General features: G+C 37.7%; 3 protein-coding genes across 3 annotated transcripts; 1 reads left to right on the forward strand and 2 right to left on the reverse strand.

Annotated features, from left to right (window-relative positions):
* Nucleotides 1–1,157: 1,157 nt before the first annotated feature.
* LOC140935130 (octopamine receptor beta-2R-like) lies at nt 1,158–2,695 on the reverse strand. Its single transcript, XM_073384665.1, has one exon. It carries the CDS (start codon nt 2,347–2,349, stop codon nt 1,339–1,341), a length of 1,011 nt encoding a protein of 336 aa, XP_073240766.1. The 5' UTR covers nt 2,350–2,695; the 3' UTR covers nt 1,158–1,338.
* A 6,452-nt stretch (nt 2,696–9,147) lies between these two features.
* Nucleotides 9,148–10,673, reverse strand: LOC140932838 (adenosine receptor A2a-like). Its single transcript, XM_073382342.1, has one exon. The coding sequence runs from the start codon at nt 10,492–10,494 to the stop codon at nt 9,529–9,531; it is 966 nt and encodes a 321-aa protein (XP_073238443.1). The 5' UTR covers nt 10,495–10,673; the 3' UTR covers nt 9,148–9,528.
* Nucleotides 10,674–15,162: 4,489 nt separating this feature from the next.
* On the forward strand, nt 15,163–22,949 carry LOC140935455 (uncharacterized). The gene is made up of 5 exons (XM_073385003.1): nt 15,163–15,255; nt 17,210–17,380; nt 20,234–20,399; nt 22,199–22,237; nt 22,634–22,949. Exons 2-5 carry the CDS (start codon nt 17,222–17,224, stop codon nt 22,867–22,869), a joined length of 600 nt encoding a protein of 199 aa, XP_073241104.1. The 5' UTR covers nt 15,163–15,255; nt 17,210–17,221; the 3' UTR covers nt 22,870–22,949.
* The last annotated feature ends 3,450 nt before the right edge of the window (nt 22,950–26,399 follow it).

The raw sequence follows: 26,399 nt of genomic DNA on the forward strand, positions 1-26,399 counted from the left end.
AACTAGTTTTATCACCTCGCCCAAGAAGCGAACAGACAGTAGAAAACACAACACAAACCCACAAAAATAAGGTGAGTCATTTTTTGTTGCTATTTTTTTTAAACAGGAATTAACAATGTGCGTTGTTTATTTTCTTGCGTACATGCTCTTATGAAATTAACTCCAACGAACTACCATAGAGTCTCGGCTGTATGTGCCTAATCACCCTACGGTGGCTAATCTACTTTATTAATTCAGTTGTCGGAAAACGAAAATATTTCGATATCACAGTTGGCTAAATTAAAAAGGAATCTTTAAGTCTGACTTAAAACACTGTTTTGTGAAACAACGTTTAAACTTCTGAACATTTGATAACTTGTTTCTGTCATTAAGACATTCGATGAAACCCGTAGTAGAATGAAGACGGCTATCATGTTTTCCAGCCAAAATGACGCTGTTTCACGCGCGCGCACTACTTAGCATTGAGAAAATATCGTCTTCATAGTCGTCCTCGTCTTAGAATCTAAAGATCCCTAATAAGACGTGCAACGACTTAATCATTTGTTTCATCTCTGATTTAAAATAATAGGCACTATATAGCTCCTCACATCCCTGGGAGACCTTGGAGTAATCTGGAAGCTCACTGGCATACATGATAATTTTCTCATATAAAAAATGATAAATTTACCTCGCTTACTGCCAGTTTTTATGTTTTCCATGTGTCTCATCACAATGACTTACAATAGCACATGCTCAGTGATGCCATTTTCGTACATTAAAACGTAATTGATATTACCAGCAGATGGTTTCTAAAGGAGTGAGGTATTGTCTTGGCAATTTTTGCAGATATATATTATATGAATGGATTCATCGATCGCTGATCAGAATCTAGGTTCCGAAGGGTTTTTTAAAGTAGTGAATTGCTATGAATAAACAAGGCAGCCCAAGAAAACCGCCGATTTTTGGCCGTCTATATACACACTAACCCCTTACAGTGACGCCATTGGCGGTGACGCCAAATGTCGCCAGTGTTTTCAGGCTGTTATAACCCTCTAATGATTTAATAGTATAAAAAAAATTGAAAACATGATGGGGCTCCGACTTTCATTCAATCTTCGTATGGATAATTTAAGAAAAGGTCACCTTCATCTTGGCGTTTAAAACAATAAACCATCACTTATATCCATCACTGGTGCTCCATTACCATAAAACATAAAAGATTTTTATGCAGTGGGTCTTCTATTTCAAAATGTCTTGATAGTAAAACTGCATCGATATCTTACAGGATAAAAGGTACTTATAGAAACACTTAAAATATCCGTGGACAGTGTTAGTTAATTTGTGAGTCAATGTTATAATTCAAGAAGAAGAAAAGTTTTCTATAGAAGCATTGTTTGAATTGTTGTCTTTTCTTACAGAATCATCACTTTTCATCTTATTCTGTTGCTCCGTTAAACTTTCTTCATATTTTTTTCCTGCTCCGACAGCCAGTGCTGCAAGTGGTAGACTCCGAATGGTGGAAGCAGTGTTCGTTTGAGTAGTCTTCTGAAAGCATGTTCTAATGGCCATCTTGAAATCCGGCTTAAGAAAAGCGTACATAAGCGGGTTAACTAAAGAACTCGTCGCTATGGTAAAAAATGAAACAATGGACAAGGAATAAGGAATGATGTCAAGTCGATTTATAATGTCTGCGGTTGTTATGTAAATTATTGGTAGCCAGCAGAGAATAAAGGCTGAGGCCACTATGAAAAACACTTTGGCCACTTTGTAATCGGATGAAAGTCGTTTGCGTTCATTCTTATGTACTCTTAAAGAAGAATCAATACTCTTTTTCATCCTTAAACTCCGCCGCACTTGCTTGAACATTTTTACATAGGCAAAAACGATGAAAATGTAGGGAACAACAATGCCAAAGAACTGCAGGCACACCATGTACGCTTTGTGTATTTTGAGGTCAGGGTTCGTGTCCCAAAACAACGGAAGTAAGGTGTATACGGCTGGAATCAGCCATGAAAGCAGCAGAGCTCTTTTGAGCATCTTCGGTGCTCGATACGGATATTCCAATGGCTTTATGATAGCGGTATAACGATCATACGTTACCGCACATAGATTGGCAACACCTGATAGTAGTATCATAGAGACCACGTAACCTGTCACTAAAGATGTTGGCAGTACAAGGTACAAGGGAAGTAACACTCCTCCAGTCAGTATGTCGGACACGGCAAGGGATACCATTAACCAGTTTGTGTTGGTTCGAAGTGCTTTTCTCAAGTATACCAACAGGCAGACACAAAAGTTTGATATAACGATGAGAACTGATAAAATACTCAGCGAAGCCACCACGTAGATATTCTGCCCCGTTCCGGCCATGCTTCTTCACGGTTTACTTTGAAAGCAGTTTTATATCTTCAGTTGCCTTCCTTTTGCTTTCACCTTGTCGTTTCACACAAACAACTGTTTAGCGCGTTCTCTTTCTTCTTAATTATCCTTGATTCGTAGATGGTTTCAGTGATAGGACGTTGCTAGATCCATAGATAACAGTTCCCTGTTCGCTTGAGGATGTTTTTGGTCGCAGAATTTTGCTGTAAACGTTAAAGGTTGACGTTGTTTAATTAATCCCGCCGAGCTTCGAGCTGTCGTTTGAATATAGTTGTTTTTACTCTGTTATGAATAAGCTGTCGTGTCCCTGGAGAGCTTATTGTTATGACAATGCCTCTTTCACTTAGACCGAATTCCAATTTTATCTTGGGATTAAACTTATGACATTATTTTAATGGCTACTGAAGTTGCATCTTCAGTCGAAATAACAATAACGATAGAAAATTCTTCCAGAATTTTTACATTAAAGATATTTTGGGTTACGATACCTTTTGTCACGTTTTGTGCAATTTTTCGGTTCTTAAAATCAATTATTGTTCAATATACGATAAACATGGCGATAGGAAATGAATCTTAATTGCTTCTTCGAAAAGAAACCGACCAAAAACTTAGTGGTGCTAGGCAGTCATATAAACACGAAATAATATTTACTTTCTTGACGAACGATTTGAAATACACTAAAGAGCAATTAAGATTCATTAAAGTCATACAAAGCCATTTTCAGCTGGAATGAGCTTCAACAGCAAGTAGATTATTGCCGTCACAACTAAGCCGAGGTTACTTTGCCCGCTTAGTCGACCAATTGATCGCGTTGACCTCCTGTAAAGTTGTGATAACAATTAAAATCTCTTAAAAACTATTTTTATTTCTTTTAGATGTCTTTTTCTGGGAAAGTGGTTTCTGGGTATAAAATTAGATTGAACCATTTGTTTTAAGATCGAGGGTTTTGCTGATAACAAACTCCCGATAATAATAGTAAGCGTCCAATTGCACCTGACGAACTAACTCAGTGTAGTTATTTTGAAAGTAATTAAATATTTTTGAACGCAGAATACAGCCGTCGTCCATTCTGACCAGAGAAAGGTATTAATTTGTAAAAAGATCCCATAAACGTCAAGAGATCCTTTTCATTGGGATTTTGAGTGCGTTGACAAAGACAAAAGCTAATACAGTTTGTCAGTGAGCTTTTTCTTAAAAGAAAGCTATTAAAGCCGATTTTGTCTATACGCTCCTCGATTTCGAGGGATATCTGGTTGGTAGCCAGGAGACTGACATTTAATAAATATAGAAATCTAATTCATTCGCAAAAATTAATATTACAACCCTTTTCTTTCACCACCAACGGTGATCTTTGTAACAACTGTGTATTAAAAAGTAAAATTAACAAAGTGTCGTCTTATTAAACTAGAACTCTATCACGAGCGAATTGAGAAAACAGCGACGGTCAATTTCAATTCACAAGAATTAAGTGGTAGCAGAGAGTCAGTTCTTTTCTTGATATTGAAAAATATCCTGATGTCTTCACCTTTTCTGAGGGTAATTAGTCAAAAGCCGAAATATCACTTCTTTTATTTATTCAATGAGTCTGTGATTGTTATGCGGATGTGGTAATTTCCAGAGCGGTGGTCAATGTTTGTAAAACAATATGGTAATATGGAGAAACGTGACTAACAACTGGCAAGAATCAAATATTAATTCTGTTGTTTTTGTTCGATAATATGGATGTACGGAATTGTCTTCGTTCCCAAAAGTGGCCGGAAGCAAGTTAAGTTGACTTGAGTCTGATGACCCAAAGTTTACACTTAAATGAATGATTTAGGTTGATAGTTCCTCGGTAAATCAATTTCCGTTATTTGTCTTATGTTATTTTTATGCAGAATTTTTGTTTGATTTATCCGCTTTAACCAGAGTTGACTTGTGAATCTCAGGCATAAAAGAAGAGAATTTTGGACTATAGTGACTTTTACATTGAACTTCATTCTAAATTTTGCACTGGACAAAAGAACTGTGCGTTCTTACGCCCGTAAATGCGTGGAATTGTGAAAAGGCGTAAGAATTAAAAGAAAGTCTTGAACGGGCCTGGAAACGAGAGGACAATAAAAAACTGGATTTGCACGTGGACTGGGAACTAAGTGTATCCTAGATTCACTTACTTCCAGGTTTTCTAAAGTTGTGAAAGACAACATTTTATTTGTATTGTTTATCGCTTGCGTTATTTTCTGTAATAAGAACTCCTAATTGTCTAGCCGGATTTTTGAGAACTTCTCCGCTCTTGAATAAACTAGTAAGTTCTTTTATCTTTTTTTTCAGTTTTGTCAGGAGCCGATTACTGCTGGTTTTGTATGCTCTCTAAATTAAGCCGTCCATTTACATTTTCAGAATGAGTCGTTTTGTACACCGCAAAGTCAGTGCAAATATATAGTGTATGTGGCCATTAATAAAATAAAATAGTATGTATAATAAATTTAATTTTCAAAGCAAGGACCAGCTTGCAAAAAAGAAGAACCGGATCCTGATAAAGGATCTAATCAGCAATAAGTGAAAATATAAAACAAAAGAAGCAAGGCTGATTCAGTTACAGTCGGGAATATATATATATATTTACCAATATTTCAGAAGGCACGGCCTTCCTTCTTGAGGGTCTTACATATAATATGGAGGTTAAGCTAAGACGTTACAATTTGAAAATTAAAGAATAGCGTGCAATATGATACTTTGTTATTCATTCAAAATATTTCCCCTATTCTGATTGGCTAAAAGCACACGTTTAATTCACCATAACCAGTTACTGATGACCAAATTTGGAAGAATTTTGTGTTTAGCGAGGAAATGACGTCAAAAATGCAGCGTTCTGGTAGGTTAATGCACCGTTAACCGAGAAGATCTGGGGACAAGGTTGAGTTGTCAGTTTAGTTGTGAACTTGAAAAATGGCGGACATTTCACTCCTTTCAAGAGTAAGAACTAGGCTAAAAAACAGCTGAAAACATGGCAAGAACAGCAAGAAGACAACTCGAAGGGCGTCATCTGCTTTTTGGAGAATATTTGCGGAGCTAAACAACCCGAAACGTTCACTATCGAAGATGAACTTAACATCGATGGATCGATGGAGGTAAGCATGTTTTAGCCATGTTTTAAAACTAGGAATTATATTGAATGAATAATAAAACAATTATTGAATTCGGCTTTCGTATCATATGAAGAATTATGGAGATCGAGGAGAGTGTTATCCGTCGAGGCCGTAACACCCTCCTCGATCTCCGTAATTCTTCATATTAAGATACTCAGCCTCATTCATTAATTGTTAAATAATAACACCTGAGAATTTAAATGAGAAAAAAGTGAATGTTGAAAGCAAAAACCGTTGAAGTAGTGATAGGAAAGAAATTAGAAATGTAAAATAGTGTAAATGAATTATAACAAATAGAAGAAATAAAGACTGTATGATATTTCATCTTTCTTATTCATACCTAATGGTTCAAGAGTTTTACCGATCTCTCGATGAGGTATGCTTCTCTAGCTTTTCGTACACTGTCTCTATAAGATTTAATGAGCTCTAGTGGGACAAGTGTGATGTCGTTAGCAGAGTAATCATTAGTAAGAAAGTGTTCTGAGACTGTGGTGGTTTTAGAGATATTAGATGGGTTGTCAACTGGTCAGCGCTGCTCGTTGAAGCGGTCTTTGAGACGTCGTTTGGTTTCACCTATGTATTGTTTGGAGCAGTGGTTGCATTGTATTATGTAAATGACGTTTTGGAGGTACAGTCAATGTTATTAGTGATAGGTCTGGTTTCGGCTGTAGCGTGGAATGTGTATGAAGTTTGTCCGTCAGATATGTATTTACAAGTGAGACAGTTTTTCCGCATGGGTATGAGCCCCGGGGCTGGTTGTGTTATGTGAGATTGCAAAGTTTGGCCCTAACTAGAAAATCATCGAGGTTGCTACTACGTCTGTAAGCTACAATCCATCTCATCCGTTATTCGCAAACACTTTCACATCCTTATTTCATCCCCCCGTTGCTATAACGTCTTTAACAAGTTCGTGGTCGTCTCCGTAAGTAAGCAGTATATGAAAAATATATATTCTAAAGATCTAAACTTTAATTCTGATTGCCTGAAGGTTCACGACTCTCGATATGAAAAGCGAGCCAGTCCTAGCCCGGTTTTTTTTTTATCTTGCGATCACACGACTTTGCTCGCCTCTCTACTAACTAAGGGCCTGAAAGACCCGGGGGGGGGGGGGGTACTCCCGCGAATTTTGGATAGGGGTGTGCCGCGAAGGTCCGTGAACCCTAACCCTATTTAAGGACCAAGAAAGCGAAAACTGATACCCTTTTTAAGGTCCAAAGCCGAAAAATGACACCCTATTCAAGGAAAGAACAAAATTATTCATAGCATGAAAAGGAAAACTTTATTTCTTCTCTGTAACATTGGATGTATAGCATCAAGCATAAAATACTAGAATACTTAAACGGATACATCAAGTTTAAAAAAAAACCGTTCGTTTAGGCGGGCATTTTCACACTGCAGTATTAGATAATACAATTAAGCTACCCTATCTAAGGACGACACCGGGGACACAGAAACAAAAGGGTCAAAAAAGATACCCTATTTAAGGACCGAGAACCTCAAAAACCATACTCTATTCCGTGGCACGTACCTATGTAGCCCATATATGGGAGTACCCCCCCCGGGCTGAAAGACGACTATCATTCTGGGGAACACTATATGTTTGTCTTAACAATCTAGGGAAAAATGATAACGAAACGTGACCCGTTGAAAGCAATTTTCAACAAGAATGTCAGTAAAACTGTGAAATTAAAAGCGCTTCCAGGTATTTATTCATCCGGTGAAAACTTTTTTTAGAAGCCGTGGTTAGTGTGTGAGAACTGTCATCCCGGCCGGCACAGATCACAAAAGGTGCAATCATATAGATTGCGTAATATTAGCTTTTCTACAGTACTATGGAATCCTTCCGTTTATTCCTTCCTCGTGGAGAACAAACGAACAGACAAACAAACAAACAAACAAAAAAGAAAAAACAACAACGACAACTATTAAACCGTAACCCATTATCACTCATTCGACCCGAATAGTGACTCGATAAGATGCAATGCTCTGTATCATAACTGCTCCCTTTGGACGAGTTATCTCGCAACACAACAGAAAAGAAACTCATAGAATAATGGAGAACAAATAACAGCCTGAGCAAAGTTTGCCTCTTTTACCTATCAATGTGACAAAGAAAACTAATAATGTTCCAGTACAAGATCACTCATCGTATTCTGCCCACATAAAACGACTAACTTGACCTTCTAACCCTTCCTTTCAGTGATCTATAGTTGCCCTTCTGAGATCTAATACTATTTGGCACTTTAACATGTGGAAACTAACGAAATAATGTTCCGACAATAATTTATAATTCAGAGTTTATAAGTTTGAGGTTAGAATTTCAAGACTTACAGAGTAAGTCAAGTAACTCTAAGTGTCCTAAGTGGGAGAAAGACTGCAGGTTTCGAATTTGGACACTTTATATGGTTTATTTCAGTCTTCTCGTCACCATTTTGACCTAAACCATATCATCATTAAAGAAAAATGCTACCTTTAAATCAACACCGGTATTAAACATAAATTCCAGTTGGCGAACTGATATCTTTAGTTCGCGACAAATTAAAATTGCGACTAACTCGAGAGTCGGGGGAACAAGATAAATGAATAAAAATGGGATTTTTTACAAAATATTTCGGTATTTATTTTCATATATTTCTTCGTCTCCTCTTAGAAAGTAACGTAATTCAAAGGATAGAACAGATTCGCCATTCCCATAGAACTCGTTATAGTACCACATTTGTGTCTTAATCGAAGTCAGAATGCGTTGTAATTTTAACTACTAGTTTTACATGTGATCTTTATCCTCTCTTGGTTGTAAGTAAGCGCATAAGTTAAACGATAAAGTGGAGAAAAAATATATTAGGGTCTCATTAGGCACAAAACCAGAGTTGTCTAAAAAAGTGGTTTCTCAGTGTCTGTGCAGCTCTTACCGCCTTACAAGCCGAGAAATGCTAACTCTGACCCAACTCTACCAAATGACTCCTCAGAAGTGAGACGTGAATTATTTGAAATCCTAAACTGGGGAATTCGACCGTATATTTACAATGACAAAAGAAGCTAATCTCAAGGTTTTGAAAAGAAAATAAAGACAACAGATGGAGAACAGATCTTCAGAAATCTAACTTGTATGAAGACATCAGTAATTCTGTAGTTTACAATTATCTTATCAATTTTTGTTTTCTTCGCATTAGATTGCTCGGGTCGATTGTTGTTAGCAAGAAGCTGGGTCTCCGTTTTCATTGCGTCGTATAAGAAAATTATTCCCTAAAAAAAGAACTTGAGTATCTGCTAAATGTATTCAATACTTCTAATTAAACACAAATATTTAGAATTTTTTATTCTAAACGTGGCGGTGAAATGGCAATGGAGGGAACCTCGACCACCCACTAAAAAAACATTAGGTCTTATCATCAACGAACCATACCGCGATCACGTCTAGGCAAGTCTGGAAAGATAAATGACCCTACTGAAGGCAATAAATTTAGATAATAGCTAAAATATTCGTATATATTAGCGATGATCTCCTCCAGGCTGTGCCAATAACGCCGCAGATGTGCAAAATTGCATAAAATCATTTCCCGTACTTTTCTCAGACGTTGAAAGATTTGACGAAATTCTACGGTATTATTAACACGATCATATGTTGAAGTATCTCTAATTGATTCAACCAACTGATTAGAACTATCGTTTATTTACCTTTAGTTTTATTTTTTTATTGGGTCAGTTCCAATAAACACACTTTGTAAAAACATTTCTTATTTAACAAAATTGGCACTAATTACTTTCGTAGTGTCAGTTTCAAGGTTAAATGCACATGCGCTGTTGCCCATTTTCCCTCTGACGTCAGTTGCAATGTTATCATGTCTAATCTACCGTTTTATTGCATAACTTCTGTTCCCTGATTTGTCTTTATTTTCTCCACGATATCAAAACAGTGTGGTGACTGTAATGAGTGCGGCCATTAGATATAACCTAACAGATATGTGGGAAAGCTTTTAAAACAATATAATCAATAGACTCGAGAGGTAGCGTTCCCAGTTCGGCCAATGGAAAACACTCAATTTTACACATCTGTTTCTTGACCGTGACTGCCAGTCTCTAACTTTTCTCCAACTGACGTCAAGTTAGTAAATATATGGTTTTCTTGTTTGCGTTTTAGTGCCGCCTTTCGGAATAACTTTTTCAAGATGCGTCGAAAATCCGGCTTAAAAAAGGAGTAGATTATCGGGTTAACCATGGACCCAAGTGCAATAGTAAACAGTGAAGAATGCTGTAGCCACAGCGGAGACAGTGAGTCTGCTAATTTTATGTCGTGTTTAACAGCAGCTAGAACACTTGTAAGATAAATGACTGGCAGCCAACTTAAGATAAAGGAGATTGCGATGACGGAAAACATTTTGGCAACTTTTGCCTCCGAAGACGGGTCTTTTGAGATTTTTTTGCCAGTTTTCCTGTCCTCGCTCCGCCAGCTAAGACTGCTTTCTCTACGAATTCTTTGAACAATTAACCTTGCTTGTTGATAAATCTGGTAGTATGCGGTGAAGATAAAGATATATGGCACAATAACACATAGACCCTGCATCAAAAAAATGTATATTCTGTGGGCAGACAAATTCACTGTCGATAAGTTGTAGATAAGAGGTATGATGGAGATGACCACTGGAAGTACCCAACAGGCAGCAATCAGCTTCCAGAAGTGTTTCGCCATGACAGCATGATAAATAAATGGCCTTTTTATTGCCAGATATCTGTCGAGAGTCACTGCACACTGATTCGCAACCCCAGTTAGCATAATTGCAGACACTATGTAAGCTGTCCCATCGAACTCTACATCTGCAATGTACAATGGTAATACTAGAGCACCTGTGAGAATGTCTGACACTGCAAGGGACACCACTAATCCATTTGTGTAGGTGCGCAGGCTTGTGTACAAGTAAACTAGCAGGCACACACAGCTATTAGTCATCACAATGAGAACAAATAAGATCTCTAAAGGAACTGCGATATAAATCGGACAACTCGGTTCCATTATTGGCAAAGTTTGTTTTCCTCTGGTGACGCTTCGTAGTCCAAGCTGAATCACGAATCTGGCGCTTGTAGAACTTGTATAAAGACTCCTCACAAAAATAAGATAAAATTCATACAGTCATTGTCAGAAAGCTGTATCAGAGGCGTTTAAAAGATGCATTTTGCGGCCAACTTTCGACGACGTTCACTTTTCAAGTAAAAGGCTTTTATAGGCAGAGATGATTATACGCTGAGTAAATCTTTTGAATGTCCCTCATTCCGCGAAGTTTCCGTGATAAATAGATTATAAGCTACTTAGCGGAGTAAAGGTAACACGGCGAACTATGAGAACGTGTTGACTGATCCGGAAAGATTTTTCGCCCTTGACAGTTTCCCTCACAAGTACTTAAGACGCATCAGTGAAATCTAAACGTCCTAAACTAGTGGCATTACTACAAAACCTTTGAAGTTTGGAATTTCGGATGCTCCTCGAATCCTTACAGTGTGAACCTTTTTATGCAAGCGTAAAGCAGAGTTATTCAGTATACGATAACCCATTTTGTAGGCACTATTAAATTATGACCGGTGACTGTGAATCAATTGATGACAATAATTTGAAAATAAACAAACCGGCTATTGTTGTGTTTTACATCATGAAAACATTTTGGAAGGTTTATTTAACCGTTACCTAAGTGCTGGTCAATGGATTCTTGTTTTCCGCAAAAAGGTCAAAACAGTCCATGTAACTTCAAGTATTTCTTGATCATTACATTTCAGTTGCTAATGAGAAAGACATTGCGGCACACAGAAATGTACTTTCACTTCACAAAACGTATCTGCAGCCCAGTAAAATTATTAGTTATAATTCTCTCTTCTGTGTACTTCTGTGAGCTTTAGCCTTAATTGGATCTAGAACTGAGGATGAATTACTTTTCTTCATAAAAACCTACCAGGAAATGTGACCTGTAAAGAGCAACTTAAACTTTCTAAAAACCAAATATGTGTTAAACACGCGAGAACATTTTTGCCCCATTTTTCTGTTTATGTTAAATTTTCGTGTTTATTGTATAAATTCCTTAATTAGCCAATTGGTTCTTAATCTGAGGCATGATATAGATTTGCTCAACATCTGAACTGTTGCTGATAAGTGATCTATTGTTCCAAACGAATTTAAAGCATGGGGTCTCCTTCAAGGAGATTTACAGAAGTGAGATTAACGTAACAGGGCTTTGTAACGATCTAAACCGACGTTGTCAATGAAGCAATCTTGAATTATATCCTATTCACAACCGTTAACTTCTTTACACAGTAAATGAGCCGAGACAAAATGTGTGAGAAAGCGGCTTCAGGGCAAGACTGATTTGTTTGTTGTTTTTAAAGACCACGGATATGCTTGTCTTAAGTCCTTAAAGATGCAAAGAGGCCGATAATACACAAAGGGGAATGATAATTGGCTTTCCTCTAAAATAAACATTATCTTAAAATCATATCCACCTCATTGATCTTTTTTATCATTTCCTTTCAAAACCGCGCATAACTTAGATTGCGTGTAACTTTTCCAAAGCCATACTTTCAGACTAAAATGAGTGGGCCATACTGAAAGTGAGAAACTGAAGTGGGTTAAGACAACAAACCAAAATGTTGTTGCCGGCCTTTAAATAGTAAATGGTACCACGAGTCATTATAGAATCGCTGCCGTGCAGCTTAAGAGTATTGCAAGATAAATAAACTATGTGCGACATCTCCTACATGGGATTAAATTCCGATAAATCACCAAGAATCGTTAGTGGAAGAGCATTTTTGTCCAATCAGAGAGACAGCTCAGAAGAGCCTTAAACTATGTAGCATAAACTCTGCAGATATAATCAGATCCTACATAGTTTACAACTTCTCAATCCTTATGAATAAGTTTAATGATAAAATAAAATCTTTCATCACTTAGTGAAATGTCTAACAATCACATTTCCTCTGGCGATAATAGCTCGTCACCATGGTTTTAAACTAAAAAATACATATATTATTTTAATTGACGTTTTCATAGTTCATATTTGGTGCTTTGGTAACACCGCCGTTATGTATTTTATTTACAAATGTAAGGTCACTGCATGTAAATAAAGCTTCCTGTTGTTGCTTTCTCGCTGTATGCATAATGAAGACCAGCGGACGTTAGCTTTTTTGTTACGGCCAAGAGGTCTCTGCTAGACAGAAATGAGATGGAGAATTTTAAGCCTGGTGAATACATGAGAAAGATGATTTTTCAGTCAGTGACTCAGGCAGCTTGAAAAAAAAACTGAGTACTCCCAATAGGTGTTGAACCTACATTCTCAAACTCATTAATAATTCATTAAGAAAATACAAAGGAAATTAATGTTTAATGAGTGTTTGGAAATCGGATGAAACACTGCTTAGTATTTGCATCCTTAATTTCTCCTTCAAAAATGATTTTGTTTGAGAAGAAATATCAAACATTCGACACAGTGTTTCATCACCAGATGAAACACCTCGAAGTTCGTCAAAAATACTCCGCTGCGCGTCGTATTTTCAACTCTCTTCTCGGTGTTTCATCTGGTGATGAAACACTGCATCTCATGTTTGATATATTACCTGAAAATCAAAATTAAAATTCAGCCCCAAGTGCCAATACAGCCTTGCAGGCTTAAGTCTGATTCAGCCCCTCCTGGAGCCATTTGAACACAATCCAAACCAAAACTGCCCAATCAAAAGGCTATTCTAACCCAGGCTGGGGCCCATTTCAACCCTAGATTGGCCCTGATTTAAGGAAGCCAAATTAGATTCAAAAGTACGACTATATTTTAATCACCGAAACGGCCCCATTTTTAGGGCTAAAAGAGATCTTTCCGATTAACAGTGTATGATCTTCTGGTTACTAGCCCAAATGCTCCACCACCTTGCTTATTTGATTTGTTTGGATGGATCAGGCGGATTACAGTAGTACGACAACCTAATTATGAGAAAACCACAAACCACTCCAGTGTGCCTTCTTACCCTTCCCTTGTTGATTAGTCGATATTATAATACTTTAGAAAAAAAACAAGAAGGCTGAAAATACAATTAGGTTTGTTTAAGTGTAGATCTTCCTTAAACCAATTTTTTTTGTTAGAATACCGATGCATGACTGAGGCTGCAACCACGGGAAACGTGAGAACTAAAAAAGTAATACTGAAGGAAGATTTCCTTTGTTTGTCTAGAATAGTAAATTGATGCAAAAATGGTTAACTAACATAATTTATAACATGTGATACTGTACTTGAATTATCAGTATCTTGTCATTCGAAAAGGGCAAGCATTTCATACGTTTTTAGTCCCGTTTTCGGTGTACAGTTATCAAAAACAATTGTCAGAAAACACTGAAAAAACCACTGCAAGAGCTGATCAAACAACGTGTATAAGCGTGATCATTGAAACCCTTTTGAAATTAAAGAAATATTTTTTTTCGAGGATTTTTTGCCGCACTGAAAGAAATGAACCCTTAAGACACGGCCCATTTACTCACGATCAACGCAACTCGATATTCAAGTTTTTAGGGGGAGTAACCGAAATCAATTATCAAGAGGTACATATTTTCCGACCAAAAAAAGTGATGACGAATCGCTTATATTGTCTGGACCGCAAGTATTGTTCTCACTTCTGCATCGGGGTATCACTCCTAATCATATGATTTAGAAGGAGAAACGGCCTTAAGGCACGTTTTAACCCGCACGTGCAAACGTCTAGGATTTTTTTATTTTACAAGGGAAGTAGGAGGCGTCTACTCGTCCACACGAAGATTACGCACGTTTCATAAGTGTGTTATAAGAGATAATCGATTGATAATCAAGACTCAGATAATCATATTATATTAGAGAATATGTAAATAACTCGCCGTAAATCTTATCAGTTTACCTTGTAGTTCATACAAACGTTGTTAGGGGTGTGTGGTTACGTGCGGACGACAAATAAGGTCATAAATAATATAAAGTAACAGTGAATTTATCAAACATTCACGAACTCAAAGGAACGTTACTAAGCTTCAGAGTAACCAAATGAAGATAACCGAGACATTGGCGTTTAGACAGTAACCGGACTTCTGTCCGATAAATAGCCCTTTCCAGTTTGTTTGGTTGGTTTTTGGTCAATGAATTGAGGACAAGTGAATTTAAAAGTTTTTATTTTGCTGCAGTATAAATGCAATATTAATGTAATATATTTTTCGTGTTCTGATGGCTACAGCTAAAAGTATAAACGCAGGTAAGTCTTTCTTATCAATTTTCATACTATTCATAATCCTTTTAGTCTTATCTACTAGTCACCCATTCAATCTCCATTTCTATCGTTGTTTACGGTTGATATTTCAGTTTAGCTCTTTATCTAGTTTTGTAACAAAATCTTTTTAAGCTTTTAGGAGACAAACTGGCAGCTTTTAAATCTTATTTACCAGTCACCCTTTCAAACTCCATTTTGTCGTTGTTTACAGTAAAACGGTCGTTTTATCTCCTTATCTAGTTTTTGTGGTAACAGGAAGCCATTTTCCTGTTGGTAGCCACGTGATCGGTCTTTTCGAGATGTGATTGTGGAATTTAGGAATGCCAAAATCAGACGAAATGAAATTTAAAAGACCTGGATACGTTACCGACCGTGACCTAAAATTGGCTCAGAATTGAAAAGAGGCCAAAGGAACAATAGATAATCGTGCTACAAGGCATGGCCGTAAAAATTGGGAAAATGCAAATACGCTGAACATTGTAGTCGCCTCGAAATAGAAAAATGACGAAAATGGTCTAGGGTAGGTTTTTTTGAGGATACAAGATACATTATTTAGCTTGTTTTATTTCCGGCTACTTGTTTTTCGACACAATCGCTTTATTCGTGTGCTTGGAAAAACTTGCTACTGAACTCATGAACACTTGCACGAAATAAGTATTTCGGGGAACATATGGTGAAACATTCGTGATTGACCAAGCGAAAACTCAGACTATTTAGGATGAGAACTGAATGGCGAAATTAAATTTACTGTGGCTGAATAAATCGTCACTCTTTCATGTACACAACTGCATGTGTCGCCGCCGGGCCACAATTCAATTTCTCTCTACGCCAAAGCTTCAAGCCAGACGGTCCCTGACGTAGCAAATGGTGGCAATGGAGAAAGTTAAAGGGCGGTGATTTTAGCTATTAGCCTTTTTACGAAACGGCTTTCTTTCGCTTATCAATTATATTTATTCTCTGCACATGTACCATCCACGGTTGATACTGAATATCTCGGTAAGCTTCGGCCATTCAAAACTGAAACAGCAACTATTTAACTTCAGTGTTGGTTTAGTTTTTATGCACAGTAATGTTTTTCTCATTTCATTGTTCTATCATATGATACTATTGATGTCTAATGTTTTCGAGAGTAGCCCTGTGTTGTAAGTTCAAGCTGATGGAAAGCCAGGATAAGCGACAACGTCGAACGCCTGAGGCGTGACTGGTCGATGAAGTCATGGAAGCTCAACTTTACCATGATCTTGGACATGGTTTATTCCGTCCTAAATATTCAATATTTTAAGATTGGAACAAGTTTACTTCTTTCAATTCAAGGAACGTCAGCCCAGTTTTAGTTTTTCACAAGCTATAGTGGCAATACAATCGTTAAAAATCTGGCGCACTATCATCATCGAAGGACACTAGGTTTAAATGTATTTCTAGGTGTTTCAGGACATCTAAATTTCAAAGTTTTCTTTGTGATAAAGCTCTCGGGCCCTTGTTAGTATGCTCGCCCTTTGGGGCTGGATCAGCCCCACCTCTTAACCCGGCTTTACTCAGCGATTCCTCCAGTATGAGAATTTGTTTATAAACAAGAGAGAGAGAGAAAAAGTGAGAGATGATAAAAGTTTAGGATGATTTGAAATGAAAATGGTTTGAAAGGAGTAAAAATTCAGATCAAAGTTATTAATAAACGGTAAGTAAAATGAGTCAGTTGTTTGACTGAACGATCATGGCGTTGCAGCTGTGTTTAACTTTTCCAAGAGATTCTAATTTCCCCCGTCAAAAAAGTCTTAGATTAAATAACAACAGAAAAAAAAAAATTTGATCAGAACCCTAAGAAATAAACTACAGTAGGAAAGAACACCTGCGAAGATTAACAGAGTTTATTTCCAATCACAGAAGAGCTCGGCCAAAAACCTTGACTTTTTATCGGCTGAACTTATTGTAGAAGGAGTAAAAACTTTTGTTTAGTATCATTTTGACTGTGTCGGTACCACGAGCTGCCTGGGCCCTTTTCTTCAGGGTGGAAAGGAGTACTACTGACGATAAAAGCAATTAATGTGAATTTATTCATAAACAAGATAGAGCGAAGATAAATGAGTTTAACAAATGATATGATGTTAAAGGAATAAAAATTCCATTCAAATATAACACATAAAAGAAATAATTTAAGTAAACGATCCCTGCGTTGCAGCTGTATTTATCTTTTCCAAGAGATTTTAACCCCCCACGTCAGCAAAGTCTTAGATTGACGGACAATAGAAGAAATGAAAATAATTTCAGATCAGAGCGCTAAGTGATAAACTGCAATAAGTAAGCAGAATCATCTTAGTGTAAAGAGAGATAGAGATTCCTTCCAGAGACTCAGCCAAAAACTCTGTCTTTGCACCTTTGATTCACAAAAGGTAAGGTTTTAAACTATTTCGGTTTGCGATAGTCGAGGCGAATCTCATCTTTTTGTTTTAAAACAAAGTCTTAATTTTTGGTAGCAGATTTGACCAGAAATGACGCTATACCTGACGTACTTGTCGATTTTGTTGTACATGATTGCTTCATCTGAAGGATGTCAACGAGAACAAGTGAGAAAGTGTTCAAAAATTTACCTTGAAGACTTGGACGTGATCCCCGGATCAGATATAAGCTCTCATTGTCAACGCTTGAAGGTGAATTAACTTTAAATGTTCGACCGTGTAATGCAAAATACAAGATCTTTGGTAGCATACTGTTCATGAAGTAATGGGGCTATTTTATAGTATAATTAGCGCGGCAATCAACCCACTGTTCTGCTACTTTATGGCCTGGTTTGTTTCGCATAGGTGACATCTTAGTGACTAGTGCACTTTTTCCGCGCGTTGGGAGACCAGCCCAGTTCTGTCTGCCCATTTTCCTGCTGTCTCCGAGTAGTAGCCAGTCTACTAATTACTACAACTAACTATAAAAGGCGTTGCTAAGAAGATCAATGACGGTAGTGTGTCACAATCAACGCCTAAACGGTAGCCTTTTTACCAGATGGACCGAAAGCTCCCTCAGTGACTATCTTTGAATAAAACATTTGTCATTGGGGGGGGGGGGGGGGGGAGGGCTGGTGCAATTCTTTTTTCCCCGGTGAATTTTTCTTATACCCTCCCTCAACTTCACGCAGAAAAAATGTACCCCCTTGTATGGCCCAAAATAGTTATGTCCCTCCTCACGCTAAAAGATATGACAGGGGTTATTAAAAGAGATCAATTTTTACCTTATGATGAAGGAAGGCGCCAATACGACATTCAGGAACAGGTATCTAAGATCACCTCACGCATTGACACAATATTGAGCACGAACAATCCCGGTGCTGGTGGAAAATTTTACACTACAGATTATGTTCTTGTCCCAGCTGATAAGTTAATGCTGTGGGCGAACATTATGAAGCTTAGTGAGTTACTAGAGAACATATCAGATATGGATTGACGCATTAAAGCTCACCTTAACACCCTGTTTCACTCAAAGACTGGTAATTTGAATACGAGGAGAAGAGTATTCTAAATCGTTTGATGAAGATGTTATTGCAAGGCTTGATGAAGCTAAAAAAAAAGAGTTAACAGTGAATTGAAATATCTTAATGAGAAACTTGATCAATGCAAAGACATGTTTCGCGGTGTGTTACCATTGAAAAACAAATCAAGAAAAAGAGAACAAAAGGAAGAGCAAAAAAAGGAAACAACAGAGAGAAAGTAAAAATTTTAAACTGCTTCATCACCTTTTGTCAGCGACTTAAATTCAGATGTTATTGACAATATTGTGAATGTAGAATCTCTTGCACGCCTTTCAGTTAGACAGGTCAGGTGGCTGACAAAAATGGCAAAGAATGGTCATTTGACAGAAAGAGCCATTACAACAGAACAGGACTATCTACAATCGGCGACAAAATGAGTTGAGGCACTTCGCCCAAAAGAAGGCTTTTTTAAAATTTATGAACTTCAAAAGGAGGAAATATAGCTTTCCTCCCCCATACCCTCCGTACAATGTTGGGCCCTTGTTCTAGCTACCTATAGAAAACAACAAACACCCCAACTTTGAATGGAGGGGATAGGGGAGGGGTGCGGATTCTTTTGTTCTCCGTAGTCACCCTATTGAAGTACAATGTCTCAACAATTTTGTCGCCGATTGTAGATGGTTTTATGGAAGAAAGCAAGGAAGAGCTGGATACAGATGAAAGTCTCTCTGGGGAAGATAGTGACAGCTTGACAGAGAATGAGGAGTGTGGTGACTAAACCTTAAATATTGTGATGCTCCACTGAGGGGTTTAATGTGAGCTGGATTAATTTATACTGTTTCAACATTTAATATGTGTTGATTGGTTGGTTTTAGATACAAAATATTTTGTTTGATATGTAAAGACCGCTTTCGTGCAACAGTTGACATACATGTAGGGTTGTTGGGTTGTTCAGGTTGATCATTATTAAAGCCTAAAATGCTTACTGTTCAAGGGACTTATTTGTTTAATAATACATTTTATTTGTTTATTTATTTTTATTTAGAGTGAACAGCAATGTTTGCTAAAAATGGTATGGCCCTCCCCAAAGCCCAGCTTAAATTTTTGTTGACCCTCCCCCCATTTGCACCAGCCCTCCCCCCTTCTAATAAATGACATGTCCCTTATCAACTGAGTTCATTAAGTCAGTTCACCACTGGCTATTCCTTGTGCCATTTTTTAAATAAGGCCAAAGTATAAGTAAAGTCAATTTTGATGAAAAAAATAAATCATTCTAAGTTCTAAGCCGAGTGTTTCTTTTTGAGAAAGAGACATTTGCCCACGTGGAACATGATAAAAACTATTGCAGATGACAAAACATACAATTATATTACAAAAATAATCCTATATTGGGGAGGTCAAACGCACTCGGCACTTATTTGTAAACATATTGCCATTGGAGGTGACCTCTCTCAAAACCCCGGTTGTCATTTCATGAGTTATACATGCCAAAAGACCTGAAAGACCAACTATAAATATCCACTGGAAGTTATAAATATTTAAATAAAGCAAATAGGCGATAATGATGAAGATGACCTCTATGCCAAGACATTGGCAACAACAATTTGTGTGAACTTACAAAAAACAAAGTTGACATAAATATGGTTTCCATCTCAAGGCGGTGAAAAGGCATACGTCACATCGAGAAAAGTATTTTCGGAGCCACGTAGATTCCACATCCATGCATGTGTTACCATGGCGGTGGATTTAATATGAAATCACAGATAAGGAAATGTAGGCCCCGTCCACACGAGTTGTGACATTTTTGAAACCGCCATTTTTTATCCGGATTCGTGTGGACGGGACCTTCAACCAATCTGGAGAGCGGTTTCAAAAAGATGTGGTCTCGGAAAGCGGGTTCACTGGTTTCGTGTGGACGAAAGGCTGATTTGCGCCAAAAAAAATATGCGGTTTAAAAACTAGGTGGATTCGTGTCAACATGGACTAATTATGTTTGAAGACAAAGTGATTTTTAATAAGTTTTATTTGTGTCTTGTTACCACAGGATGTAGTAGGATGTGTTTGGTCGGACATGCCCAGCTGCACTGGTGAAGTGATAACCCAGTGGAGAGCCTGGGTTCTGCAGGTTGCTTCTTTGGAGACTTTTCTTGGCATCTGTCCTGAAGATTATCTCAATCTACAACTGATGTATGACGCCTTGCCCGAGGACTGTAAGAACACTTTTTCACGCCCATTTTGTTATTTAGATATATTTAGTATCCTTCCTGCTGTCCTGATTGACCAAGATAGGCAATTTTACTTACATCGTCCCAGTAAGGAATCCCTGAAAGGCTGGAGAGAATGTACACCCCTAAGTGATTACACATTTATGTGTGACAGGTTATAAGTTAAACAGAAAAATACTTGTACATTTCTCCTATTCTCTCATCAAAGTAAAAAGAAAAGACTTATGTTATTCGTTAAATAGACATTTGTGAAATACAGTTAACACTTGCCAGATAAAGACATAACAGTGAAGTCACTGGTATAAGCAACATAGCTTATATTAGCGACGTATGTTCAGTGGAACTTCGACATCGTGAGGTCCACTCATTGTATGTTGCAAAATGTAAACCAACCATTAATTCATCAACTTGCTAGTAGTGGTAGAGGGTCAGAATTAATTCCCGTTGGTGGATAGGTAACGATAGTTTAGGGACAGTCTATGACGTCACCCATTGTTATAACCTGGGGGAAAAATGCGTTCCTCCATACTAATTAAGTGCCTAGGCTTGCCCGTTAAGTAATTTGAGCCCGGTTTTCAGACCGTCTATTGAAAGGAAAATAGGACTAAGAGAAGCGATCACCTAGCAACGCGAGAAACGGCTTCCTATATCTTATTTCGCGCTAAAACTCAGATATATAAACAACACACATAAAGAAAATGGACTTGAAAGCAATAGAAGTGTGGTGGTGGTGGTGGTAGTATATAGTTTCACTATTTACGAAGCTGTGTTAAAAAAAGTTGAGTGTAGGGTCGATGTGGGGTCGATGTGGTCGTGGAAGGAAAACATATATAATAAAATGAAGAGGAGGAGCGAAAATAATAAAATTGAGGGAAATATTAAAATTGTGGTGGAGGGAATAAAAAATTGAGGGAGAATATTAAAATTGTGGAGGAGGGAAATCAAGAATGAGGAGCCAAAATAATAAAATTGTGGAGGAGGGAATAAAAAAAAAAAATTGAGGAAGGGAAACGTGGTAAAAAAAGATAGCTTACTTTCTTTGACTATTTTGATAGATTTCTTTCAAATCGCTGTGTATTTGACATAATTTGTTTTAACTTATCTCGTGTCTGATTTTATTGCTAGCAATTATTAGTCGCGTGTTTAATCAATTTATCCTTGTTAAGTTATTAATTGTTTTACAATAATACGTCAAGATGCTCCCGTAGGGTTTTTCCTGTAGAGCTAATTTGTATTCAACTTTGGGCTTGTGAACTCGGATAATTACCTGACTAACGGTGCGAGATAGAGCGGAGAAAACGGTTCTGTAATAGTCAGACAAAATTGAAATAGAGTGTTTTCAGCTCCACTTTGTGTATATGTCCGTGTGTTTTGTTTATATATCCGAGTTTTAGCGCTAAATAAGATGACGCAAATTAAATTGAAATAAAGACTTTTCAACTCCACTTTCTATATGTGTTTTGTTTATATATCCGAGTTTTAGCGCTAAATAAGATATAGAAAGCCGTTTCTCGCGTTGCTAAGTGATCACTTCTCTTATTCCTATTTTCCTTTTAATAGACGGTCTGGAAACCGGGCTCAAGTTACTTAACGGGCAAGCCTAGGCAATCCTAGGCACTTAATTAGTATGGAGGAACGCATTTTTCCCCCAGGTTATAACAATGGGCGACGTCATAGACTATCCCTAAACTATCCTTACCTATCCACCAATGGGGGTTAATTCTGACCCTCTACCACTACTCTTGCTAACACGTTTTTTTGTTTTGTTTTATGTTTAAACGCAGCGAAAGTCCTTCACTATTACAACATTATGCAGAATGCTGGTAAGTTATTATTTGATTCTTCTTTGTTATAAATCGATTGTGGTTGCGCGGCTCTGCGATTTACGTATTTCTACTTATCATGCATTACCATGCCCAAAAAGTAAAGGGGAATAAAATTAAAAGCAAGGATAAAACTGGACTACGATTTACTGCTGTTCCTTACTCCAGAAACTATAAGAGGAATTTTTTGGGTCGTTTGGGTGGACAGGCTTATGACTTGTCAAAGGTTGCCTTGAATACCATCGACCAATCATAATTAACGCTCGTCCACCAAAGGGATCCCACAAATCACTGCACCCGAAAGCAATCTCTCTAGAGTTTTTGAAATGAGGAAATTGAGCTAAAATTGCCTTAAGCCTACGTGGTAAGACCGCAACATATACAATTTTTTTGCAGATATAGCTGAAGTTGACAAAGTCTGTGCCACAAATGTTCATATCACTTGCAGCAAGAAGTTTGTCGAAGCTGTGAAGAACGACAAACACATCTGTTCTGATGCAGTAGCTTGGATGAGATGCTACAAGGAGAATAATAATTGTGATGAAAAATCTTTGATTTACCGTTACACCCAGTATGCCAGTCAGGTGGAACTATTTTTAGAGCAAGAATGCAGTCAAGCTGTTAATGACTGAATCTTTTGTTAACCGCCGATTTGGATGATAACAGAGTTGTAATGGAAGAGAAAAAGGATATTTTGTAATCTTTCTTCTGGTGCTATTGCATGAATAAGATAGCCGAACATAGTATAAACTAAAGGTTGTTATATCTACGTTATACCTCGAAAAAATAAAGTTAAAGGAGAAACGTTAAGAAATACTTATATCAATACTTGTATTCTAAGTAGAATGTATTTCGTAGAGTGCTCAATTCATTTCATTGAAGAGCATTGACTATAACTACATATTAGTTCAGGCTTCAGGAGTCATCATCTTTTATTGCGAGAGTGCTGTTTCGTGTGGTCAGAAATTATAGGACCACCTGATGAGTGTGGTCCTATAATTTCGGACCAATTTTCCACCAACATACCTCTTTGACGACATCCGTGTTCAAAAAACTTTCGTGCCTTTTAAGGAGATTCTGGCATTAGGTTTTAAAGCTTTTTAGGAAAGTGTGCTTGATAAAAAACATAAAATTGGACATGAAATTCGCAAAGAGTTTATTTACGTTTTCCTAATTTACTCCTGAACTATTTTTTATAGGGCTGGAATATGTAACCCAAAACTCAGGTATTTTAAAAAGTCAATGCAAGCTGATTGTTCAAGATGCTTATTCTTGTAGAGCATCGTACAAAATGGTAATGTTACGAATAGATAGACTACATTCATTAATTATATCACCAGGGGTGTGGGTAGGGGGCAGCGCATTTTGAGAGGAGATGGTAACAATTTCTGAAGGTACAAAGAGGGATGCAAATGCTTTTTAAATGCTACTTAAAAGATAAAGTGTTTGAGGGATTAGGGATAAACCATCACACAAGTGAAGTCCCTTATTTTCAAGTTCGTACTATTAGTTCAAAGTACTAAAAAATCAATAACATTGATATTTTTGAGTCCTTTGTGTTGTAAAGTAACCAGCTCAGTCTGTATGGTCGTAACCAACTGTGCCCTTATTGACTCCCATTAGCAACAATAGTAGTGGTATAGGGATGTTTTGGGGCTTGTTTTCGGCAAGAATCTCATTTATGAGGGCAGGAATACATTAACGCCGATGACGTCATAACCTTTTGTCTTTATCTCATGAAGAAAATAGGCAGGATTCTCATTATCTCCCATCTTTTGTATTTTAAAAAAATGGAAACAATAGGCTCACGCAATGGCCTACGCCGGTCTTTATTTTATAAATAAAATGCATAGGAACAATTAACCCCTTTTTTGCGGAGGAATCGTTCATGCCGATGACGTCATAGCCTTTCGTCTCTAACTCATGGATAAAATGCGGAGGAATCTCATTAAGATAAGGTCGTGTGCTATTTCTAAGTGGTTTAACCGGTCTGACAGGTTTTCGGTAAATGTCCTTGGTTTTCGATTCGTTGATTAGAAAATAAGCAACGTTTTGACTGGTTAATTCATGGTGTTTGAGGAATAAACTCAAACTCGCCTGTGACTTACATTCACTGAGCCGTAACGTAATTATGCATGTTGTAATTTCAGCGGCTGTCTTTTTTCCAGTTTACAAAAGCAAATGAGCTCTTTTTAGCACCAAAGAAAATGTTTTACTTAGTTGAATACCCTACACTCCTCCTACTCCTTCACTGACAATTAATTAATTACTTCTTTTTTCTTTTTACTTTCTCTCCACCACATCGACCCCACGTGGACCCTACGGCCAACTTTTATCTTAACATAGCCTCGTGAATAGTGAAGCTATATACAATCACCACCACCACAACCACCACCAGCACATTTCTATTGTTTTCTCTCCTTCTTATTTCTATCGTTTCGGTTTGGAATGGAAGTCTTCTGACCATGGAGTGCAAACGGAGAAAGCTTAAAATAGGGTGCCCACATTGCATAGGTAGTTTTCAGTGGCGCACTAACTGACATTTCCTTTGCAAATCACTGACACTTTCACTAAAAAGTGAAAACAGCTGTTTAGGTTGGCTTTTCTCGACTTCGATAGAACACCATTTTGTCGAAATCGGCCAGATGAATTACTCGACCAATATTTGGGTATAGGTGAGCCGCTGAAGGTACCTGAGTACCCTGATAGGACAACTCCCTCAGACGGGGACAAGGTTATCAAGCACACCTGTCAACTTGTACTTATCTTAGCTAGACAAGGGTGCCAAGAACAATAGCATTTACATTTATTCCAGTAAATGTTTTGGGTGATGACGTACTAAATATCTGCAAACGTTTGCTTTAAGACGAAATCGCTCATGCATGAAACACCCTGTTTATAATTAGAACAGACTCGCACAAATCATGCACACTGTTGAGGACAGACTTGCACGAAATTGTATACCCTGTTTAGGACAGACCTGTGCCAAACTATATGCCCTGTTTAGGACAGAGAGGACGAAAACCATACCCTATCCAGCGGCACATTCCCGTGTAGGCCGTATAAGGGATAACCCCCCCCCCCCCCCCAGGGATAGCAGACAGTTGTTCAACATCACGAACAGATGTTTCAACATCACGCCATTTGAGTAACTAAACATATGTCGTTAGTGAAGCGTTATGAGATTTCTCTACGGGAATTCATCGTTAGAAGGCATCAATTTCAACATAAAAGGAGAATAGGAAAAAACAGTTAAAGAAACGTATGAAGGAAAAGGCCTGTCAGCTGATGAGTTTTACTGACTGGTTCTGAGAAGTATCATCTCCCAACGGCTTGTCGGTTCTACTCGCCAGAAGAAAAGAAAGGAAAATCATGCTGCCTGTGTGCTTGTTATCTGCTGTTTGACCCGCGTTATCAACGCAAGATAATTGAAGACGAAGCGATCCACAACTTTTGGTGATTTTTGGGTGAGGACTTTTTCTTGCCTGTTATAAAACCGCCAGGAGCTTACTTTAATAATAAATTGTTGCCTTCTTGCAGATCTTCGAAGTTCAGCTTTTCTTTTCCTGCCACCAGCGTTCTTTTGTTTGCTCCGCTGGATTCAATTCGTCCTGATAGAAATTCAAAGAGTGCGTGACGGCAAAGTGTTTTTATTTTTCTTAGACAAGCATTGCATTGAAAGTTGCGCAGAGCCGCTACATTCCTTATGAAATAGTTTTCCAGCCCGATTCTTTTCCTTTCTCTCTAGCGCACCCAAATTCCCCCTTCCCCTTCCCCTTTGAACGCCTGCCACGCAGGCTATTCTAGTCACGACCCGCCTAGAAATGACCTTTTCCCACAGTACCTTAGGAGCTGCGCCTTTGAATGATGAGGAAGCACATGAGTGTGAAAAAAAATTGCAACTGATGAAGTTTGCGTGTTCTCTAGAGGTAAAACTGTTGAAAGGGAGTGTTTCAGTTCAAAGATATACCTGACAAGACGCAAAACATTTGAAGATAAAAAGGCGTGTTTCAATTTTTTGATCTTTGAAAAAAATCTTTTTGAAATCTACATAAAATTGGCTCGTTGATAGTGGTTTTGTTGTCGTAGTGTAAAGCATTTTCACATAGTGCTGCAGGCGCGGATCTAGGATAAATACTGACCGTTTTTCTAAACGAGCGCC

The sequence above is a fragment of the Porites lutea genome, chromosome 4 (genome assembly GCF_958299795.1).
Source record: "Porites lutea chromosome 4, jaPorLute2.1, whole genome shotgun sequence".
NCBI lineage: Eukaryota > Metazoa > Cnidaria > Anthozoa > Scleractinia > Poritidae > Porites > Porites lutea.

What these genes read in the sequence shown, in the direction of transcription:
- LOC140935130 (XM_073384665.1), bottom strand. Translation starts at nt 2,349, where the DNA reads ATGGCCGGAACGGGGCAGAATATCTACGTGGTGGCTTCGCTGAGTATT.
- LOC140932838 (XM_073382342.1), bottom strand. Translation starts at nt 10,494, where the DNA reads ATGGAACCGAGTTGTCCGATTTATATCGCAGTTCCTTTAGAGATCTTA.
- LOC140935455 (XM_073385003.1), top strand. Translation starts at nt 17,222, where the DNA reads ATGACGCTATACCTGACGTACTTGTCGATTTTGTTGTACATGATTGCT. An exon ending in TGACGCCTTGCCCGAGGACT is followed by an intron (nt 20,400 to 22,198) that starts GTAAGAACACTT and finishes GTTTAAACGCAG; the next exon opens with CGAAAGTCCTTCACTATTAC. An exon ending in CAACATTATGCAGAATGCTG is followed by an intron (nt 22,238 to 22,633) that starts GTAAGTTATTAT and finishes ATTTTTTTGCAG; the next exon opens with ATATAGCTGAAGTTGACAAA.